General features: G+C 38.5%; 1 protein-coding gene across 1 annotated transcript; it reads left to right on the forward strand.

Annotated features, from left to right (window-relative positions):
- Positions 1-2067: 2067 nt before the first annotated feature.
- On the forward strand, positions 2068-17701 carry LOC145774104 (cystathionine beta-synthase-like protein). Its single transcript, XM_082585254.1, has 17 exons — positions 2068-2133; positions 4465-4571; positions 6147-6256; positions 6433-6567; positions 7045-7124; positions 8307-8441; positions 8750-8819; positions 9022-9113; positions 10332-10453; positions 10638-10726; positions 11570-11675; positions 12199-12270; positions 13062-13196; positions 13779-13887; positions 14167-14251; positions 15464-15529; positions 15924-17701. The coding sequence occupies exons 1-17, from the start codon at positions 2101-2103 to the stop codon at positions 15992-15994; spliced, it is 1617 nt and encodes a 538-aa protein (XP_082441380.1). The 5' UTR covers positions 2068-2100; the 3' UTR covers positions 15995-17701.
- The last annotated feature ends 1807 nt before the right edge of the window (positions 17702-19508 follow it).

A 19508-nucleotide genomic window follows, 5' to 3' on the forward strand; every position in this document is an offset into this window, starting at 1 on the left:
ACTCATCGAAGCTTAACTCGGTACTCAATCATTCTTGTCATCTTATTACTGGGTGTCTGAAGCCCACAAATACCAACAAACTTTATTTGCTTGCTGGTATTGCACCACCACACATAAGAAGAGACGTTAACAGTCAAGCTGAAAGGCTAAAACAAACATGTGATGAAAAACATCCTGAATGGCCCGTTTCGGTGAGTCCGATTCGATGAGTCCGATTCGGTGAGTCCGATTCCCTATTTTTTTTAAATTATCGGGTATTGTAGCCTAATTATCATTGCCGTTTTAGGATTAGGGGTTAGGGTTAGGGGTCAGGAGTTAGAAACTCACCGAATAGTAGCAGACCCAAAAACATCCATATATGTATATATGAAAATACTGCTGCACAAACCGGTTGAAATCAAGAAAAAGTTTCCTAACACACGTTCAGCCACTAACCTCAAAAAAAAGAAGAAACAAGACTTAAGCAATGGAAACAACAATTCAAAAATGACCTATCATACACTGAAATGAAGGTCCCACCATCAGAGTCCTTCCCCCCAGGAGCAAACGCTCCTTGGGCAAAGTGGAAAACATTAAATCGACTCCGAAACGGTGTTGGATGCACTAAGTCTGCAATGGTGGAGTGGGGCTACGACACGGGCCCTGTTGCATGTATCTGTGGCACCGAGCCCCAAACAGCGGATCACCTTCTTGTTTGCCCTTGGCTTGCCACCCGGTGCAGTAGGTGGGACCTGTCAGTGTATAATTCCGTTGCGAAAGAATGTGTCAATCTGTGGTGTATCAATGAACTTTAGAAGACTCGATAGATGAAGATTGAAACAAAATGAGATTCTAAGGGTAGCCACGCCAGTAATATGATAATGCAAGAGATTGTCATCGAGAATCATTTGTGTCTGTAACAGGATGGCGAGACGTGAAGTATTTTCGGCAAAGGACAGCTCAGCATTGTTTTGAGGCACATGAAAAGCAGCAGTGCATGAATTAAAAGCTTCATAGGATTTGTTGAAATAGATTTTATTTCAGCAAAATCAATTTCACCATCTCTCTGGAATAAGAGTAGCCTAGAAACCAAACTTGCCATGCTAGGCTATAGGCTGTTGTGGTAACCATTAGCCAACATTAACAATGTCAGGTCACTTGATTGGTGGACAAACATGCAATCACAATCTATATGGTGCTACCTGCAGCAACTGTTGAGGCTGAGAGGTCTTTTTAGTGTAAGAAACGAGTCAAAACATGGCTCAGCGATGCCTTCTGATCTCCTCTCAGACTAGTATGTGCTTCATTTCCATCATAAAAGATTGATGAGGAGAAAATAAATTGAGTTGTTAGGCTACTGGCTCAGTTGGTGGAAGCGATGGATGGACTTTTAATTGTGGCGGCATTTGCTAATAATGTTGTAAATATTTATTATGTATTGTTTTATTAAAAAAAAGTTTGAAAAATTAAGTTTTAAATTGATAAATAGCTACTTATCATTTGAATGACTTTATTAGTTTGCCAATTCAGCATTTTTGTTTGATATAGTCAAAAATTTTGTCACCCCTCAAAATTTTGTGCTGGCTATGCCACTGCCAAGATCGACAAAAATATGTACAAATTAAATGATGATAAATTCTACTGTAATTGGTGGAAAAGTAGGCTACTGTATCATTTTTCCATGTCACCAAAGGTTAGTTGCCACCTAGTGCCGATCATGTCCTTTCTTGTTTAAAGCAATGGTAATTAAGGATTGGTGATGATGAGCAAACTTTAAACTTATGGCTCAGTCCTTAGGTCAAGTAGGCTGAGACCTTTGCAGTCTCTGACTGAACCGTTTAATCAGCACTTTTTCTGAATGTTGTAGCGATAAAATGCATTTTCTCAAAGCGTTTTATTGCTATCTCTTTCATAAAAGAGATTTTTTATCCACTACTTCTTAAATGCAGTATGATTGTATTCTAACTCTTGTTGTACTGCAAAGGCCTAATGCTTCGCTAATATTACACTATTTCTGAAAAACTACTGTTGCTTCAAACTAATTTTGAGTTAGTAATCAGTTGATTTATTTTGTGTTTTAAAGTTCTTAGCAAAGATTTTTTTGGTTTAGTCCAAGTTGCAATGAATGAACAGCAATACTCTGGGGATGAAAGTGTAAGTTTAAGATCTGTTACACTGTCTGTGACTATTTGTTCATTGTTTTAAACTAATCACTAAATTTGCTTGCTGGCTGCTTGACATTTATTAACAAAGCTTTACAAGGCGAAAAAAATGACTTTAGTTTCTACTAGGTCTTTCCAGGCCTCTAAACTTTTGTATTTTTCGGTGACCAAGAATGGCCTACCAAAGCTTCTTCTCCGCAGCCAATTTCTGACTCCCAACCGCCAAAATAAAAAAAATCCGTTAAAAATGCATTGCATTGATTAATATCATGTTTATGCGTTCCCTCAGGTAAGAACAATGTACACAAGGCCCTGAAACATATTTGCAGTTGTAAAATGTCCTGCACTCAAGTAGAGTAGGGCTTGTCTTTGAGTTTTTATAGATCGACACTCAGACTTATTACAAAAAATACTTCTCGTCAGAGTGTGAAAGACTGACTTAATTTTGAAAAAGGTTGCAAATGCGAGTGAAAAAAAGTTTCACTTACCAGACGCGAGTGGAGAAAAATATCAAATACTAACGCTTGTGAAGAAGTGTGCGCTTGCAGAAGCCGGCGACCAACCATGGCTTACCACTTACCAGCGTGGTAGTTTCAAAGGCCATTTAACGATTTCTTGGCAGCCATGGCCGGGAGCTTACTGGCTTGTCTTTCTGTAAGAAATTTTGACCCCACGATTACTGTTTTGATTACAAAAATTCAATTTGTACTTTGTACTAAGGTTTCTATTGAAATAAAATCTTTGTTTTTTTTCCTTTTAAAAAAACAATGTCAGACGTACTTAACCAGTTGTTATTCCTGTTGAATTTGACTTTATTGCACAATCTTATTTGTATTTTGTTTGGTTTTTGTGTACATGTTCTGTTTTTGTTGTTATGTTGCTTCGTTATGTTCTTATATGATTTTCTCATGGCTGGTCTGTGTTATTAACCACTAGGCTACATTGTGATTGCAACCAAATAGTCTATTTTTCTGTTTTTCAGTATAATTTTCATTGGTAACATCATCTGTATCATTCTAATGGGGTGGGAGCTGACTTGGTGACCTTGTACGGTCTTTCGTTTCCTCTCTCATTTCAGTATGTAAAGTACCAGTGTATTATTGTGATATCTAGAGAAAAAATAAACCAGTGGTTGAATATTAAAATTACAAATGATACCAGTAGGCTACTAACGTATATGATTACACATAATGCTTTTTAAGCAGAAAATCTGACAACTACAATGTAGATGTCACATCATGCCATTACAATCAGATCACACGAGGGTGAAAAATAGCAAAATCACATGAAAAAACTAATCAAGACACAGCATAAAGATTACCTGCAAGTGTACAAGTACTTGATCAACAAAGGATAGTTACATATGTTTGATAAGCAAAGCTTTAATGATCATTGTTTAAAACTAAGACTTTCATCTGTATATAACTTGATTTGATTCATCAAAACATTGTTTTCGACATGCTATACAATTATACATAGAACAACGAGGTTCCTATTTGCACTTTTGCTTGCAAACATGAAGTTTAGGTTATCCCCATCTCCAGTCCACAAATTTCTAGGTTGATATTATGTCATTCAACTGTCTTATTCGTGTCACACTAACAACTAAATTTACACTTAACATTAGAGAAAAGAACAAAGGGAGTGGGCAACTTTAACACCAAATATTGTCCAACAAAGATGATTTATAACATTATTTTGTGTTACAAGTTTTATATGATATTTTGAAGCAGGCCAAGTTTCAAAGAGAAGTCGTTGTAACTTTGCATGCAATAGCACATCAAACAAACTAATACTGTCTTGTTGAACAAGCAATTGTATGCATGTGGCATGTCTAATAGTGTATTTAACTGCGCTTGTTTTGCATATTTTTGATTTTTCTTTTCACCTTATTCTTTCTGTTCTTGGTCAATTAATCTTGTAAATTATTATAGATGTAAATTTCATATTTTTGATACCTTAGCAATTGTCATTGCTTGACCATTAGGATGCATCATTTTTCCCTCACTTTAGAAGTTCAACTTGTGTCAATAGGGAGAGGTATGGTGACCCTAACATTTTTTATAGTGATAGTGATATTTGACCTAGAATAGTTACCATTTTTCTAAATTAGTAGGAAATATTGCACTCTGGTGATCACTTGTGTTCCAGCACAGGTGACCCGGATTGAGAGGTTTTGCATGCTTATTGAAATGTGCCAATATATTATTTATTTTTGTTTAATCTTTGTGGTTAACAAGGTCTAACTATTGTTTTTGTCTCAAAAATAATAACCGTGTTTTTATAAACTTCACATTCATTTCATTTATTGCTTTTGTTGCAGAATAATGGCAACACAACCAGCTGGATAAGACCTGATATTCCACCAAAATGCACTTGGGATGTGAACACATTTTCTTCTCAAACTAGTCCACATAGAGTATATAGACCGTTAGTAAAAATAACACTAATTTCAGACAATAAAGTTGTCATGCCATATCGTTTTACTGTATTTCAATTTTCTTGAAAACAATTAAGCCTACAATGCTGGACATTGAAAATAAATGTCAAAGTGTATCTTTAATAAGTTAAACTGTATGACTGGCAAAATAAGGTAATTTTGACTGTACGTGGTAATAGGTCATGCATGTAGCAATGGGTCATGGTTGTTTAGTATATTATATATACAATACATTCCTTACAGACAAGGTTGATCTCTAAGTAGTCAAAACTGGTTTTGACCACTAAGCAGTTTAAACCTGGTTTTAACCAGTGAAAACCCAGAAAAATATTTTTATGTAGTGAATGGTCGGCTACCCGGGCTATGGGCTCTTTAGGAAATATAAAAGCAGTTGTAAGTTGTGACCATTTTAATATGCAGGCCTCGAAATAGCTGGCGGCCATGGCCGCCTGAACTTTCATTAATGGCCGCCAATACCGATCTGTAAAATTTGTACGAAAGATTATATTTTTCTTGGATTTTTCTCTTGTTTCAGCGCCGCCAAAAACAAGACATCAAACAGCGTTAAGACTACTACCTTAATTACATGTCATGCTACGTCTTATGTGCTACGCAACGGGAGGGCAAATGTTGCGCAAATTTTATGGCAAAATTGATGGCAAATGTTTTTCATAAAAAAAAAAAATTGTTGGAATAAATTCTTAATTCTTGTACTTCAGTTGACTGTGCAAATGGTTCATCGTTCTACCAAGCATTTTTTGGTTCATCAGAAACTTATTTTTAGAATTTGAATTTTCTCAATAATTAAAATAACCAACTGATTGAAATATCAAAAATAAACAGAGAAATTGAATATTTTTTGTTCCAAATCCAGCATTTAGGTTATTGTTGATCAAAACAAAATATAGTTGAACATCATTACTAAACATGGAAAATAATATTTTTAATTCAATTGAAAAGCAACTTGATTCATACACTAAAGGGGTTTTGACCAGTAATAGGTGGTCAAAACTGCCCGGTTTAAACCAGGTTTTAACCGGTTTAAACCGATCAACCCTGCTTACAGAATATTTTATGTTCATAAATTTATTGTACATTCTATAATTATGTATATGAGATGGTTAACACATCAATTTCTGCTGAGTTAGGTAGGGAGAAGTTCTCACACATTAGCCTACTTCAGTCGGGTCTGCTACTATTCGGTGAGTCCGATTCGGTGAGTTCCTAACCTCTAACCCCTAACCCGAACCCCTAACCCTAAAACGGCAATGATAATTAGGCTACGGTACCCGATATTTAAAAAAAAAGAATTGAAAAAATCACCGAATAGGGATCGGACTCACCGAAACGGGCCATTCCGACTTCAGTCATGTACATGTCTTCTTCACCTTTACAGTATTTGCTTTGCATGATCCAAATTTTGAATGTGAAATACTCAACAACCATATCCCTAATAGTTTTTATACTCCTCCTAGCATTTCGTAATTTGCTATTGGTCTAAATCAGTGTCGAAGTATTTATTGATTGTGCTTTTAAGACTAACGATTTATCCTGTTGACGATCAGAGACCGCAATCGAAAAAGGACATTTTTGTCAGTTTTGGAAGCGATTGGTGATACTCCAATGGTACGACTCAGTCGACTGGAAAAGGAATATGGACTCAAGTGTCAATTGTGTAAGGAAACATTGCTGGTGTCTTTTCCCACGTCATTATTATTTGTGAATATGTTATGTATGATGTGTGAGAACTTTCTGTGCACACAGACACAGCATTTGTTCAATTCCATATGACTGCATTCACATCACGTCACATTGACAACCACACATGTAAACGTTGGCTTTCTAATTTAGTGGGAAAGTGCGAGTTCTTTAATGCTGGAGGATCAGTGAAGGATAGAATAGGATTGCGAATGATGGAAGATGCAGAAAAAGAAGGGAGAATTAAACCTGGCTACACTATCATTGAACCCACATCTGGAAACACTGGTTTGTTAATGTTGAAACTTCATTAGATGCGCTGTATTACAGGGTTCAATTTTGAATCTGTTGTTTAATTAAACTTCAAATTTGAGGCCGAAAAAGATGATGCCTTGATGCCAATTTTTGACCTTTTTAACTTGTCCAGGACACTGTACATTGTACAAGTGTAGGCTACATAGTACATGCATATGTGATATTCCAGCACGCCACAGAGAGGGAGAGGAGGCTTAGCCTTACATGGTTTAACACATTACAAACAGTTTTTTGTGTAGTTGTGTACACATTTGCAGCATGCACAGCCACAAAACTACATGAAATGCTTCTCTAATAGACAAAACTCCCCTTTGTTGAAAACTTTGATGCAAGAAAGCGCTGAATTTGTTACTTCGAATACATACAAGTTGATATATCATTAGGCAATTTTTGTGTAAAAGCACGGTAGGCTACTGTATATTCTAGTTGTTTGAATATGATTTTTTCCAGGAATTGGTTTAGCACTTGCTTGTGCCGTGAAGGGTTACCGATGTATCATCGTCATGCCAGAAAAAATGAGCATGGAAAAGGTACGTGATAAAGATTCAGTTTTAATTAGGTGGTTTAAGGAATGAGATTACTGATATCAATTTCAAAATCACAATCCTTTTCTTAAGTTAAAATTTTGAACTTTTTTTACTGTCACCTTATGCACAAGAGTAGTGTCAAGGCTTGTAGAAGCCTCTGAATCAGCTTACTGTAATCTCCAGTTTCTGAATGCTGAACACTGCAGTCACCGAAAATGCTGAGAATCATATGTTACTTCCTGAACTATTCAAAGCTTAGCTATTCCAGTGTTAACTAAAAGACGCCAATTCAAAGAATTAATGCTGGTTTGGAACGTTAAATTACGTTGGTTGGATCATTCAAGTGAACGAAGTAACTGGTGCATTGCTTCGAAAACTTTTGTTGACGTTATCGAAACGTGATGACGTGATAACTGCAAAAACCCGACATTTAACTGATGCAAAAACATAGTGTTTGTGATAATTTCCCACCATGATTAATGGCTGGTAATGCAATCCTAGCTTTGTGATTTCTTTGAGTGGAAACCATGAAAGGTAATTGCAAGGCTTTTAGCTGCTATTTTCACATACTATAGCTTGGCATACAAGAGAAAACCTATTGAAATACAAAATTAGAAAACACATAATATGCTAAAAATATTGACACACCAACATACAGCTGTTAGGACCGTCAAGTTAAATCGTCACACTAGGGCATATTAAGTGAAGTTTCTTCTCTCCTACCCTTTACTATCTTGTGACAGCTATAGCAACCGAAATAGCGTTTTTTTTTCAAGTTTACAACCGGTTTACGTGGTTTAAATTATTCTCAGTAGACTCTATATAAAATTTATTAGCCAATCAACAGTTTTAGCTCTCTCCCACTGGGTTCTAAACTTCAGAGACGCGTTGGGTGACACTGAAGGTACGAAGCCGCCAAAGAACGGGAATTGGCCGTGTTAACATTTATTTGACACGTTCAGCTGTCAGAGCCTGCATGTATGCTGCATGCGAGTGTCCTGCGATGAACAAGGCTGCCAATTGCATCATCTCCTTGTGGCATTTTTTCCCTTCCAACGGAATAACTTGTCGCTACACACTTATTGATTTAATAAAAAAAATGGCTCCTAGACGTCCTACCATCCTGTTGATCACAATGTTTCTGTTTCATACGAACGATCGATGAAGTTGTCATATCTTTCATAGGTCAACGTCCTAAAAGCTCTCGGGGCAGAAATTGTTCGCACTCCCACTAGTGCTCCGTCTTCAGCACCAGAGTCGCACATTCGAGTGTCGCAGAAACTCGAAAAAGAAATTCCCAACGCTGTTATTTTGGATCAGGTACAATAAGTAATACTGACATTTGTTAATCAAAACACTCTTTGTAATTGAAATTGTAACCTTGATATTTTCTATAGTCTGTTACGAAAGACCAAGCTTTTTCAAACTAAAAGGTTGGCATATCCTGAGTTTATGAGAAAAATCACTCGACAAAGACATGAATGATCGGGCTATCTTTCTTGATAAATGTTACCTGCGCTCAGTTCAATAAACAGACGTGTTTTGTTTCTTAACTTTGATGTGTAAATTTAAATATGTGCTTTCTATGCTAATTTTTTGCATCTCTTGTAATTGTATTTACTGCATAGTATCGAAACCCAGGAAATCCTCTGGCGCATTATGACACAACGGCCGAAGAAATTTTGGAACAATGCGACGGTGGGTTTGGCTTTTCCACGTTGGTTTTGTGTTCGTTTAGATTTCGTTGTGTTGCGCGACTGTAGTCATAGTCAATGCGTACAACTATTGTTTTAAAAGATTTTTTGAACACCTAGAGATTTTTACATAGTCACATAGTATTTTCCTTTTTTGTTCACACAGTGATACTAATACGTGAGACAGTGTACCGTTTTCTTGCTAGGTCAACTGGATATGATCGTGGCTGGGGCAGGGACAGGTGGTACGGTGACTGGAATTGGAAGAAAACTAAAAGAGAAGTGTCCCAATTGTAAGGTGAGTTTGTCGAACAGTTAAAATCTCAAGTTTTGTGCCTCAAACATGCAATACACCACATTGTTAAAAAACAAAAGCACATCCAAGTGTTTCTCATGTTTACATCAATACTACGCCTCATCACGTCGAATCAACGTAAAAACCTGGTTTTGCTTGCTGGACAATTTTCCAAAACTAAGTACTGCGATGGTTTCAGTTGTATTTTTTTCTTGAATGTGACAACATTACCTTAAAGCTTCAGAGTCAGTGTACAAGCGTACGATATTTATACACATATCTAGCTGCAAGGCGTTATGCAGATCACAAAGTGTAAGCGGATGTCATGCAGCGCATCCGTGCCTGTTTGCCACTATTGTATTTGCTTCAGCATAAGTTGATGTTTAGTTTCTGAAGTAACAGCTGCTGTGGTTGCATGAGCAGTTGACTATTTCGCACTGTTGTTCATGCATTTTCCTTAATGTCGGGACATTTTCGTTCATTATCTGCTTTAAAGATATGAACAGCATAGCCACAACCTTACGTTAAATCCTGGTAAAAAATAATTTAGCACAACGTGAAATTTCATTTGAGTTACATTTCGTCTGATTTCACGTTAACCTCGTGCTATCATGTCAAATGCACTCTTAGTCACCGCTAGACCCAGACTGCAGATTAACCTTTTTTGCATTGATTCAACATCTGTAGACTGAAATGAAAATGTTGCGATGGTCTCTGGGGTTGACAAAGCAAGACAGAGTAAGAAAATAAATCATCAGAGAACGAATGCAAGTCGGACAGCTAGAAAATAAGCTGAGAGACACGTCTTAAATGGTTGGGTCACGTCATAAGGAGAGACGAAGATTATGTCGGAAGAAGAAGAAGACAATTGAAAGTTGGTAAAAGAAGGCGAGGAAAGAAGATGGACAGCTGAAAAGAAGATGGAGAGATTGTGTGACAGAAGATATGGAAATAGTGGGAGTGAAGAAAGAAGATGATGCTGACAGATTGATGTGGAGGACTCTAATCTGCACCGATAACCCCACTTGAAGTGGGAATAAAGCCAGAAGAAGACGTTGAGTAAATGTAGCAAAAGGATTGGTTTGTTACTTGAGACTCTTGTAAAACTTCACAAGTTAAATGTTCCTTAAATCTGTTATTTGAAAACTAAGTTGCTTTGAATCCAGCTTTGATAAAACAAATTGCTAAAATAAAAGTTCTTGTACCACTTTTTGACATCAGATCATATCCGTTGATCCCGAGGGCTCCGACTTAGCGTTGCCAGTTGAATTGAACGAAACAGATACGACGTATTACGAAGTTGAAGGAATCGGCTATGATTTCGTTCCAACTGTGTTTGATCGGTATGAACGTTCATTTGATGTCGTTCTTCGTTTAATTGCTTAGGCTACTCAGTAATTATGATTCGTACTGGTCGCTAAACATATCATCAATGTACCACAACAAATTCATTTTGCTTTACTTATATTTCTTAACGTTTAAACAATAAAAAAATTATTACTGTACAGAAATAATTTCATGTTTCAGATCTGTCGTCGACAAATGGTACAAGTCCAACGACAAAGAATCTCTCCTGATGGCCAGAAAGTTGATAAGATCAGAAGGCTTGCTATGCGGTTTGTTAATTTCTGGACACTTTAGCAGTGTTTTTCATCGTAAAAATCAATAATTTTTTTACCGAAAATTGCAGCACTGAGTCCTGAACAAGCTTTCTTTTATGCAAACCGATAGTTTATCACGAAGTGGTGCACCATGTTGTTTTTTGTTCAAGCTGCCGTCCAGGAGCTTGTAGAAAGCATGCGTCGCGTATGTGCTTTGGTTCGAGAATGACGCGACAATATACAGCATAGAATAGCTTTGTTCGTATCTGCTGAGTTCTGTTCTGTTCTCTCGTTTGACGTGTAGTAGCTTAGATTGGCAATGCCTCCTCGTGCAGCCAAGATACGGTAGTTGGGTCCAGTTGTCGAATACCAGTGATTCCACTTGGGGGCCGTAAGATGGAACATTCGTGGAGTATGTGTTGCATTGTTTGTTCTACCGCTCCGCAGACACATATCGGCGAATTATGCAACCCCCACCTAAACATATTAGCTCCAGTGCAGCCAACGTCACATCTGATCCTGTTCAATGTGACCCATGCCTTTCTTGAGAGGTCTGCTCCAGGAGGGATGGAGAGTGCTGGTATAACTAAAAACTGGGGAGGGATATGTGGCAGCTCGTTCCATTCCTAGGCCCATGTTTCTATGCAGCTGAAGTTCTTATCCACAAGTTGTGTAGCATATCGATGGAATGGGCGCCTTGATGATAGGCGTTGAGGTCTGACTGGTCCATTAAGTTAAGCTGAGTTAAGGCAACATAAATAAAGCCGTAATACTTTTATTTTTCGACACACATGTAGTTTGCGCTCATATTTAAATTTAAAAAAATTGACACGCTTGAATCAACAAACTGTTCTCTAGGTGGTAGCAGTGGCGCGGCAGCATACATTGCAATAGAAGCTGCCAAGGAACTTGGAGAAGGTCAAAAATGCGTGGTGATTCTCCCAGATTCTATTCGAAATTACATGTATGTAGTGGTTACACTGGTACATCCTGGCTATCATTAAGTTGCAATTTTCATGTTGCTTTAATGCGAGAAAACGATACTTTTTTTCTTAGAGACCTTTCTTTTCATGTGCTGGTCGATCGAATTCACAAATTGAAAAGTATGCTTTGTAACGTCATTGTCACATTGCAGAACATTACAGCTTCGTTAATCAATGTATTTAAAACCTGTGTTTGACACTCTGCCGGGTTGTCATATGTTGTTCTGCAGGCTTTAGACTTTTCACTTTTAGGTCACTTCCGTAAGGTTAAGGCGACATGCTAATATTGTTATTCTTCTTCAAATCGGGATCGAAATATTGCTTTACAACGGCTTAAACTATTCATGATCCACATGGACGTATTTACGTGTGCTTTTGTGTTTGTTGATGAAATGCATTATATCGTCCGTCCTTTAGTTTTGGTTCCAAAGTTATGCGTTTACTCAATGTTGGAATAACATCATTGTTGTGGAGTGTGTTATCATTACATGCCTTTTCTTCAAGGACAAAGCATCTGAAGGAGGAATGGATGATCGAACGGGGTATGCTTCCTGCCAAAGAATCGGACCATCATTGGTGGGTCGAAAGTAGTTTACATTGACCAGAAAGTTCATTTTTCATAGTGGTTGGGTTTGATTGTTTAGTTTAAATGTTTGGGTGGCTTAAATTGTTTAAATTGTGGTGGGTGGCTTTGTGGTTGGCTTTGTGGGCTTTAAATTGTGGGTGGCTTGGGTGGCTTAAATTGTTAAATGTTTGGGTGGCTTAAATGTTTGTGTGGGGTTGATTGTTTAGTTTTAAATGTTTGGGTGATTTTGTTTAAATGTTTGGGTGGCAGCTGACTTTGGTGACCTTTTGGTCTTTCGCTGCCATTCTTGTTGTGCGAATTATTTGTGTTTATTGTGTTTTTCTTTTTCGCCAACAAAACAAAAAATAAACTGAACTGATTGAAAGATATCGATTTCTAGCTAACAAGCTTCAAAGGGACGTTTCTGAAACTGAAAGTATTTGATTTGACACTATATCGATTGTCTGGTAACAACGTTTCTGGCGATTCACGACAATAGCCGTTGAAAAACACCGTTTGTTAGGAATTTACTTTTACGTCTGATTTCACCCGGTGATCGAGAAATAATACGGGATGAGAAATAGCCCCTAAAACATGCATGGCAGGAAGAAAAAAGATTGTTTAGATCTAACTCAGAGTTCAATTGTTCAGGAAATTGATTTGAGAGTAATTAGCCAATAGTTGGAATGGTATAGGGTAGCCTACGTTTGAAGTTTCATGATTTGAAGGCGCAATTTAAATGTTGATTATAAAGAAATGAAGCTTCATTTGTTAATAAATCTTTTTGTTTATGGCATTTCAGGTGGTCAGACAAGCTGGTCAGTGACCTTAACCTTGTTGCCCCCTTGTCTGTCCTTCCGACCACCCCTTGCAGTAAAGCGCTGTCTTGCATGATTGAACATGGCTTTGATCAAATGCCAGTGGTGACAGAGGAAGGGTAAGTCTCTGACGACATGTGGTAACTGGAGTCTTATTTACAGTCATCTTTTAGGCTAATCTAAGTGTTGTTTTTCATTCACTCGAACCAAGTTTTCTGCCACCATGCTTAAGCGGAAATATGACTAAGATAAAGTGCTGACACAGCATTTTTTGGATTTTTAACGAGGCATTCGTCCATGCCCGTGAAAGGCCGGCTACTTTTGCATTGCACTACCATGCTTCCTTACCGAGACAATACAATTATTTTTACAATCTACCTGATGTTTGTAGAACAGTCTGCAAAGTTATCCTTGATGCTGTTTACTTTCATTCTTATGCCAAGTCCTCCAACTGCTGTAAAAAGTGGCCTTTTTATGTAGACGTACATTATTTTGTTTCATTGAATTCTCGCGTTCTTAACATCTGTAGTCGTTGTAATGTATACCATCAAACGTCAGCCATAGTTGTTTTTTAAGTAGGCTACATCAGCGGCATTATATTGCAATGGCCACATTCTTCAGTAATTAGCTTCTGGTTGTGATGCAGTATTAGGCTACTCTTTCCCTCCTTCTTTAATCATTGCTGTTATTGTTCGCTACAGCGAAATCAAAGGCGTGGTCACGGTGGGAAATTTGACTTCACGGTTCAGCGCTGGGAAGATGAAGATGGAAAACCCTGTTTCAATGTGTCTTTATGATAAATTTAAAAAGGTGCAACTTGTTTCTATGCTTCAAGTTAAGATTACTGAGAGATAAGAATGCCCGGCTGACGATTGAAATGTTGCCAGTTCGTTTCCCTTCGAGTTTACAATAGTACGCGGCTGTGCCTTGGCATTGAGCTTGACGATATGCTCGAAAATGGATACAAAGATTGGCTTTCATGCCTCAGGTTTCACTTATTTCAACTCTTCAATCACCAATCTGAATGTTGAAAAGTGTGTTGTGTGAACTGTGAAGGTTCAATGCGAGTCAATTTTTGTCTCTTCTCAGGTTAAAACAAGCGACAATCTGGCAACACTTTCTCGTGCGTTGGAGCCCGACCAGTTTGTGGTGGTGACCGGACCTACCTTACGATGTGAGTTATGTATAAGATAAAAATGTTTTCACAGATCTACATTAATTCAATATTAGACGACCATTTGGAAGAGCAAGGATATAAAATTAGAAACAAAAAAGTAGCTGATCAAAACTATTATATTCCCAATTGCAACTTACGGATGCGAAACATGGACAATGAACAAAACAGACAGGAGAAAGATTGACGCATTTGAATTGTGGTGTTGGAGAAGGTTACTGCGTGTTCCTTGGACAGCCAAAGTAACAAATGAGAAAATTCTTGAACAAATTAAACCGGACATATCCCTAGAAGCTAGAATCGTCAGGCAGAAACTTTCATATTTTGGCCACATAATGAGAAGCAAATCAATGGAAAAAGAATCATGCTTGGTTTGGTCAGCGGAGGAAGAGGAAGGGGGCGCCCAAAAACAAGATGGCTTGACACAATTGTAAATGACAGTGGTATGGGAGTGCATGAATTGAAGGAAGCTGCGTGGGATCGAGAAATGTGGAGAAAGATGACGTATAGAGTGACCGAGAGTCGTAAACGACTGAACGGATGAAGAAGAAGAAGACGACCAGGAAATAATAATGGCTTACCGCGATAAGGGTTATTTACATCGACGCCTTATTGAATGCAACAATTGATACTTGCATGATCTGAAGGTTTTTAAGCTGTCGGTTGTTAGTATTCATGTTTAGCCCTGATATTAATATGAGTTTTATTTCTATTTCATTATTCAATCTCCATCTCCGCTTGGGGAACGTTCAAATATTACGTAACGCTTTTTTTCCGAATTTTTGACCCCCCCCCTTCCCCATGTAACGCCAACGTAACGCTTTTTTCAATCCCCCCCTCCCCCATGTAACGCTTTTTCACTACGAATTCAGCACAAAAAACTTCCATTCCGTACTCGAAAGCGTTACGTAACGTTTTGCTTGAACCCCCTCCCCCCCGATGTGACGCTAACGTAACGCTTTGCATAAACCCCCCCTCCCCCTCGAAGGCGTTACGTAATATTTGAACGTTCCCTTGCAGCAGATTGCGCATCAACATGGGTTATCTGTTTCCATGATTCACGGTTTTTAGTAGCTCGCCCAGTGTCGTCAAATTGAGTTCGATCCATGCCTGGATGTTGTCATGCTGTCGCTTTGGTGGTCTGGCCATATGAGTTACTTTGGTTTTATATGTTACCTTGCTTCTCAGTCTTTATTCTTACGTGTGTTTCAGATGAACTTGCAGAGTACTGTGGGCCTAGCGCCAAGAAAATGAGAAAAAAAGAAATAATTCAGCATGGTGAGTTGTGTTTACTGTTATGGAATAGGCTACTGCTCACAACGATTGGTTAGTTGTACGCCGAGAGAGCCCCGTATCCGTTACACATGGCGTGTTGTGGCTTTGTCCGTTTTGTCACGAACAGTATTTCTTTTCAGTGGAATGCAAATACTCTTTCAGGTAGTTGACAAGGGCCAGATGCTGGCTATGACAACCGAAAAGGTTTTTATACCATGAAATAGGTTGTGTTGCGGCTTGCACGTATCTGCTTGTGTTGAATATCATTTATTCAGGCAAAACTTACATAAAAATTGATTAATTGATGTCAAAATTAAAACTTAATGACAAAATGAGTTCCAACTACTACCGTATTAAAACTATTCAAAACTACAATAAATATTTTCTGCTTTTTTAGGTGGTGATGATTCTGAAAATATCAATGCACTTTTGACATCTGTTGATTTTCTTCAATTTATCTCCAACTAACAGTCATTCCCGTAACCTGCGTCTGGCCAGCATTCCATCGTCTGTGTTCACTATCTTGAGATTACGTCGTTTTTGAACTAGTGTGTTACCTCAAGTTTTTATAACAGAACGCGGTCTATGCATCTGATACATGGATCAACAGGGGGCTAGTTTGCAAGAAAGGAAGAGTTTGTGTGATATGCATAATATATAGTTGTTGCATACCGTAACCCGACAATGATCACCAGATATTTATCTAAAATTTCAAGGGGGGCTATCTTCTTGAAAACAGCTCCCTGATTCAATATACTATTGTTGTATATGTATTACTCATGACGTAGAGGCTAGTTAGAATTTGACCCAACGTTGAGATTCAGCTGTGCTGTACTAGTGTAGAAACTTTGTCGTGGTCTGTTCAAATATTATATGATGCCACATGTTAGCAGAGCCGTCATATTGCGTCACATTCAGGCCCGGATTTAGGGGGGGGCAGAGGGGGCAGTTGCCCCGGGTCCCCCGACTTTTAAAGGCCTCCCTATGTGGAAAAAAATGTGATTTTGTGTTATTTTTTTCCTTCAAAGTTTCTGCAAAATGCTGTGCAGTACTGATGCTACTGTAGACGTAGAGATGGTTTTCGCGCCGTAGGCGCAAAAAATCTTTTTGCACGGGGGGGGGGCCCATCAGCTAAATCCGGCCCTGGTCACATGAGTTGTCTAAAGACATCAAATTGGGGAAGGGCAAAGAAAAGCATGAAATGGTGTCATACGATATTTGATTAGCCTCGGATGTGTTATACTGCCTTATGAAATCTGCCATTTTCTTGTCAATCTTAATTTGTATCAAGTCTAGTACTTAGCCTATGTGAAAAGTACAACAGAACCTGTCCCGAATAACTCGACGTTTTACCTGACTCGACATTGGTTTTTCGCTCCCCACACAAAAAATTCCTATAAGTTGACGATTTCGGTGTCTGACTGAACGTCATACTACACTTCCAAGCACGAATAAATTTGCTGCCAATTTTCACACTTTGTCTAATTTTACGCTGTCAAGCAATGAAGTTGCAAATTTAAGTTCGCTTAATTGTGAATGATGTAAAACATAAGGCTACTGCATGGCCAACCTACTTTTATTCTAGCGATACATACTGTACTTTGTGCGTCCATAGACGTGTCATATACGGCTTACGCTGTAGCCTACCTGGGTAGGCGACTTATGGCAGACCCCACGCTGTAGTTTCACCAAAATTTATTATAACACCAGTTGTCCACCTTTTTTTCAGTGAGCAATCCCCTACTTCCACCACCCTTTGAAATACGTTTTGTGAAATTGTGCCAACTTTCAAAATGTGTTTAAACATCTGTCTACAAACGACATTAGAGTGATTTTTATTGCTGTGTTTCTGTTATACTCGGAACAATGTCTGCTCTGTTGTTATTTTCGATCTACTTTATCAGACCTGCACTTTCTAAACCCAACGTCGATAAAACATTGCGTTATTGACTCATCGTTTGTTTCCTAGCCAGCAAACCAGACTTTTTACATTGATTTAACGTCTGCAGACTTTGTGTCAGTGTAAAACAGGACTAATTTGCTGGCTGGTTTATTGAGTGTGATATTTCGTAGATGTGCACATTGTGCAGTGCCTGGCTTCACGGTGTAGCACTGTATGATGGCCATTATAGCCCATTTAGAAACTGTCTGTAACGTTATAAATAATAATCAGAATAAGAGATACAGCCTTGTTGTCAGTTATTTGCCAGCTAAGTAGCATTTTTGCAGGTAGACGAGTTAAACGAACAAAAGGGCTTAGCTGAAAGCGTTTATTGTAGTAAGTGAATTTGTTAGTGCATTCGCGTAACTATGTAGTGTTGGCATTTCATAACATGCGACGAAAAATTACAAGTGGCCAACCGCTACCTGATCAGCCTTCATCTCACGGAAAGCTTGATCTGAGTTTTTTTCACCTCGATTTGACTTGGTTGGTTTTGAATCTTTATCATCAGACATGCAGACACGTCGGCTGCATAGCCGAGTGGTGAGAACCCTGGAAAGGCAATCGAAAGGGCGCCGGTTCGACACCGCTGTGTCTTGTGGCAGGACACTTAAAGGCATGCCTGAAGGTGGACACGAAGATTGGCTTCCTTGCCTTCCCGTCCATTTAATCTAAATCTTCAACCACCGGGTGTAAGCCTGGATACGACAAACAAAAAACATCGGGCTGTCAAAGCCTTGACTGGTTATAGAGGCTCTTGACGCAGGGCCGGTTACCGAGATTAGCAGAGTGAAGTTTTCCAATTGTTGAAGTGTTGCCGGGGAATTATTCCATTCACTTGGTGCCGCTGAATGGAAAGCAGTTCTGAAATGCGTTGCTCAAGCGCACACACCGAGAGTCGAACCAGCGCAGCGTGATATTGAGCTGGGCGCGTAACCACTGAGCTAACAGGGCGGACTTGCTTAAGTTGTTAGCTCGTTTACTGCGGTTGAAAACGCTAGTTTTTGCAAAAAGTGATAATGTTGCAGCTGCTAAGTGAGTGATCGAAGAACCTCGGCACGTCACTAGAAAGGGCATCGGTTCCACAGACTAGAGATTACAAGTTTTTGGCAAGCTATGTAGGCAACTGGGCATGCAGATTTTCAACCACTAGGCAAAACCGTTCCTACCTCACCCATTAGTCACTAGTCAGGCTACCGTTTCCAAGTCATTTTAAGATGTCACTATTTTGATCAAACTTAAATGCAAAAGGATAATTAAAAGGCTGCGAGCAATGCAGGCCTAACATTAGAGCATATCCACAACGATCATCTGTATCACCTTATGTTCATATTTCGCTAAAAAAGCAAAACATAACAGTTAGATTGTCATCATTATATTTTTTGCTATAACGCAAATAAAAGCACTGTAACCGACCAACTATACACAATGCCAATAACCGGTAAAAGCAGTATAAAACGTGCATAAACAGTAAACACTTGTCTGAGTGGGAAAAGTGCAGGTCCATGGGTGGCATGGTAATAAATTCCAAAAACGAACAAAAACATATGAGTACAGTACACCGAGCTGGAATGGTTATGCCAAGAATGGTTTTTATGGAGAGGAATTGCATCAACCACAACAGTAGTACTGGTCACAAAACGAAATACAGCTTGAGCGGATAAATATTTAGGCTATCCGTTTTTGCGACAAGATACGTAAACTTAAAGCAATATAAATGTGAGCCAATTGACAATCAGTAAGCTAGTCGGATATGACGAGAGAAACTGGTCAATCAGAGGCAGGTTTTTTTTTTTGCAGTATCAACCATAAGCCCTCTCCACCGCTATGGAAAAAAATGCGGATTTGGACAAAAATGTGCGGATATTTGGACAAATCAGTGACACTATAAAGACACACCCCATAAGTTTTATCATACTTCACAGAAAGTCTTAACAAAAAATCATTTAAGCTATAGTAGGTTCACGTTTGCAAGGTTATTAATCAAAGCAGATATCTTCTGGGTTTTCGGGAAAAGTTGCAAGAATAGCCTACACTTTT

The sequence above is a fragment of the Aplidium turbinatum genome, chromosome 7 (genome assembly GCF_918807975.1).
Source record: "Aplidium turbinatum chromosome 7, kaAplTurb1.1, whole genome shotgun sequence".
Classification (NCBI taxonomy): Eukaryota; Metazoa; Chordata; class Ascidiacea; order Aplousobranchia; family Polyclinidae; genus Aplidium; species Aplidium turbinatum.